Consider the following 4232-nt stretch of genomic DNA (forward strand, 5'->3'; position numbering starts at 1 on the left):
ATAATGATAATCATGATCACCGTGATCACGCTCCTGCCTGGCCCCATCCTCCTTCTCCCCCCGCCCTCCCCTCTCAGTGCCCCCGCGTACGTCCTCCTCCGGGGTTGGCTCCGGAACCGCAAGTGCCGCATGGCCTTCCCAAGGCTCCAGCTTCAGCTGCTGTTGTGGCTGTGGCTGCGGCTGTGGCTCCTCCCCCTCCCCGGCCACCTTTGATTTCGCCTGCGCCTCCTGGGGCGGCGGTGGGGGTGGTGGCGGCGGCGATTGCGACTCCGCCGTCAAAGAGTCGAGAAGCAATGGCTTCGCTACTGCTGCGGCCGCTGCTGCTGCTGTCGCCAAGTCATGCTCTAACTCCACCGCCACCGTCTCCACCGCCGCTGCCACTCCCTCCATCCCCACCACCCCCGTCCCCACCGCCTCCGCCACCGTTGCATTCCCCTCTGCCGCTTCCACGACCTCCGCTTCCGCTGCTGCCACCTTCTCCCCCTCCGCCTCCTCTTCCGCCTCCCCCTTCTTCAGCAGCAGCAGCAGCTCCGGGTTCCTCTCGAGCAACATGTGACCGCTCAAGAGGCCGCCCAACACACGAATGACGGTCTCGAAGACGTGCACCTGGGCGGAAACACATGCAAAGTCGAGGAGAAATAAAAGGCGGGAGAATACTGAAGGAACACACACACACAGACATACACACACAGAGACACACACACACACAGAGACACTCACACACACAGAGACACACACACACATACAGGCATACACACACACCTCCGGACATCGCCAGAGGGTGTAGGGTGGGGAACGGGGATGGGCTTAGCTGTTGTAGGCGCCGTTTGGATTTGGGTTTCCTCTGAAACAAAATACGTGACGTGGTTGTTGACAGGGCGTTTTTGCGCCACAATAACTGCAATCCCCTCCCTGCCTCCATCTGGGTCGGGTCCCGTTCAGCGGTTTCCCCCCCCCCTTACCCCTCCAATTCCCCTCACCCCACCCGCCTACCCACCCCACCCCCTCCTCACGTAGATCTACCTTGGTATCTTTATCGAAGTTGAGGTGCTTCCGAATCAGGTCCACGGACTCGGCCACGTCATGGCGGCGGTTGAGGACCTGAGGCATGAGAGGCCAGGGGAGAGGCCAGGGGAGAGGCCAGGGGAGAGGCCAGGGGAGAGGAGGGGAGGGCAAGGGGGAGTGGAAGTGAGGTGAGGAACAGGTGGGAGGAAAGGTCGAAGAAGCGACTGCCAACACAACGTCCTGGACACCAACCCCGCCAGATCCCAAAGCGATGGGGCACCCCTGCCCCTTAGTCGCACGGAAGCGCAGCCCCATAACGTTATAGACAGGGGGCGGGGAATCATATGTAAGCAAGGAAACAAGGAATGGACTGCCGGAAGGCGTCCAAAGATGGGCGGGGACGGCGGTAAAGGGGAAAAAGGGGAACGGGGGGAGGGTTGGCTAAGGAACGGACAGGCAAGCCTAAAAGAGCTCCGCACGGTTTCTATGTCTCTTCCTTAACTCTCCTACCCATCTTCCGTTGTGCCCTTCATACACCAAACCCACTTCCCTCACTACGCTTGCCGCCTTCTCCTCTCCTCTTCCTTGTCTACCTCTCTTCCTTACTCTCTTTCCTGCCCCTCTCTCCCTTTTCCCCTCCCCCTGTCCACCTACCACCAGCGCATCCAGCGCATCCACCAAGGTGATGGCCAAGCCCCCCTGCCAGTCCTTGCCACCGCAACTGATGGGGAGCAGGTTGTCCTGGGGGGGAGATGGGGATGGGGGGAAATGCCAGGTAGCAGTAGCGGTGGCAGTTGCATGGTTGCTGCAACAAGAGTCGGTTTCGGAGTGCCGGACCATCTTCCATCTACAGACCTTGCCCATGCTGCGCGGAGAAGGAGAAAAACCTATATTGGGGCCTTCCCTTTCGCCCTGGACGACGCAGTGATCTCGCTCCCTTTCTCGTCGCAAGACGTTTTCCCGCCTTTTTGCTTTTGGTGCTAATTTGAATCCTCAGCTCCGAGATCCAGGAATCCAAACTGTTTAGCTGAATGGACCCAGATATCCTGGCTTCATCAGCGGAGCCAGACCTAGGTTGAACCGAATGCTGCACTTGCCATTGGGAAGGCGTGCTTCATGTAGTTATTGAAGCCGTGGTCAAACATTTCCCAGGCTTGCTGCCTGCAAGGATTGGCACCGGGGGGGGATCTGAGTAAGCGGCGTTTGGTGCATGGCACCGGAGCGAGAGGAAAAGGGTGACGCGGGGGGGGTGCGATGAAGGGGCCCAGGCCAGAGGCGCGATCTGCACGAGCGCTTACCTAAGTTCCTCCACCTGCGTCTCGTTAAGAGCACTTTCGTCATCCCAGATCGCCTGCATGTGTCAGGTGGCAGGGGATGACCAGCGGGTAGAAATTCCAGGGGAGTGCACACCAAGAATATCCAAAGGTTTTGATCACATCAACAGCATTTCCTGACCTTGACCTCTCTCCCTGGCTTCCCGGCACTAACGAGTTGCAGGAGGCCTAGCCCGAAGGCCATGGCCACGGCAAGCTGGCGCAACATACTGTAGTCAAAATTGTTCACATATGTTACCATATCTGTATACTTAAAGAAAGTACGCGGTTCGAAAAATGGTTTACAATTTCGCTGTAATAATCTTTTTCAGAACGCAGCGAGGGACACCAATTCAAACCCTACATGGCTCCTTAATGGTTATCCTGTTCGCAAAACACGCACGCGAGCGATTGAGCTTGTACCTAGGAATGCTTACGTTGTCGATTTTTCCCAGGGGCAGGGCTAGAATTGTGTACGGCGTCGAACACGAACAGACGCGCAGCCAATTCGTCAGTCGACTATCTGATAAAAGTTTTACGAGTATAGCATCTTTAGTTTGAAATCATGCTCGTGCCAAGGACTTCCTCCCTTATCCCTGGGCAACACATGCCTCGCGGCGCGCTTGGCGTGCCGCTTGCTCCAAGGCCCTTGCAACCTCAACGAAGTGTCGTGATTGCCTTTGGTGAGCGCCGCTCTGCTAATAGGACGAAATGGGCGACTTCCGAGCCGCCGGCGACGCAAGAGTCAGTCGTCGACGGGCCTGCGCAGGAGCTCTCCGTCGCTGATCACGTACGTGCACAAAACTTGGCCAATTGAGTCCTATGTTAAACTCGTGGCCGAGCTGACAAAGTCTTGTAAAGATAGGAGGAGTAGACCGCACGGACAACAGAAGTGTAAGTTGATGGTCGTTACAGCTCGTGGCTGCAATTGCGACTGGTACATTTGCGCCCTGAGGAAGAGATTCAGCCAATTTATGTCCTACCATAAATTTGTCTGTTAGAAACGCTAACTGCTTAGCGGCCATGCCAGGAGCGTCACCCATCGCCCGGTTCGCCGGATGATTGTGTTGTCGCATCCGAAGCATCTTGCGCGTTGGGCACCAGGTCAAACACTCCCCCCCCCTCCCCTCCACGTCCTTCCCTTCCTTCCGAAACTCTCTCAGTCACCTGGCCCTGACTCAAACATGCCCGTCTTTTGGAGTCCCCGTCTTTTCGGCCGTCCCACAACTTGTGTGGCTTCCCTTCCCCTCTGCCGCTCTTTTTCACCAAATCCAAATCCCCCTTACCTCTCAAAATCCCCCGCATTCCCCCGTCCCCTCCCCTGCCCTCCCCACCCTCGCAGATCTGGTGTTGCTCACAGGACCTGGCCCCCGTGTTTTCTGAGGTCGACCGCCTGGTGGCGGCCAATGTCCGCAAGGTCCAGAAGGCCTTTCGCGACCACCGCATAGGGCCCCACCACTTCCAGGGCTCCACGGGTTACGGACACGGCGACCTGGGCAGGGAGGCGCTGGATGCGGTGAGGGCGTCTGTTTAATAGGGGGGAAGTGCACCGGGCATTGGGGTGGGGGGGGGGAAGGAGGGGGGAGAGGGGAGGAAAGGGAGGGAAGGGGATTATTTGATGATGCACAGGGAAGGAAGCACAGGGGGTCAACTTTGCCAATACGCGTCCCAATACACGTCCATTACACGTCCAAGCAGCACCAGCTGCATGAGGAAAGTCAAAAAGAAGGAAAGGGAGGGTGACTGCTAAGGTCGGGGAAATGCGGGTACGGGGGGAAGGGAAGGGAAGGGAAATCATGTCATATGCGGACAAAGGAAACAAGGGATGAACTGCTGGAGGGCGTCCGAAGTCCGAAACTGCCCCCAGTGGGTGAGTGAGTCCTAAGCAAAAGGGGGGGAGGAGGTGAGGGGAGG

The 4232-nt window shown here is 57.7% G+C and overlaps 2 protein-coding genes across 2 annotated transcripts in view; one reads left to right on the plus strand and one right to left on the minus strand.

Moving 5' to 3' along the window:
* VOLCADRAFT_59905 (uncharacterized protein) overlaps window positions 1–1845 on the minus strand; it is a gene marked incomplete at both ends in the record, with an annotated part of 3630 nt that extends 1785 nt beyond the window's left edge. The window contains 3 exons of the mRNA XM_002949894.1: window positions 551–606; window positions 1024–1101; window positions 1660–1845. Of these exons, the coding sequence (XP_002949940.1) occupies window positions 551–606; window positions 1024–1101; window positions 1660–1845 (320 nt within the window). The remainder of the gene's footprint in view (window positions 1–550; window positions 607–1023; window positions 1102–1659) is intronic.
* A 1815-nt stretch (window positions 1846–3660) lies between these two features.
* VOLCADRAFT_117389 (uncharacterized protein) overlaps window positions 3661–4232 on the plus strand; it is a gene marked incomplete at both ends in the record, with an annotated part of 7108 nt that continues 6536 nt past the window's right edge. The window contains one exon of the mRNA XM_002949792.1: window positions 3661–3793. Within this exon, the coding sequence (XP_002949838.1) occupies window positions 3661–3793 (133 nt within the window). The remainder of the gene's footprint in view (window positions 3794–4232) is intronic.

This window comes from Volvox carteri (assembly GCF_000143455.1).
Source record: "Volvox carteri f. nagariensis unplaced genomic scaffold VOLCAscaffold_16, whole genome shotgun sequence".
Classification (NCBI taxonomy): domain Eukaryota; kingdom Viridiplantae; phylum Chlorophyta; class Chlorophyceae; order Chlamydomonadales; family Volvocaceae; genus Volvox; species Volvox carteri.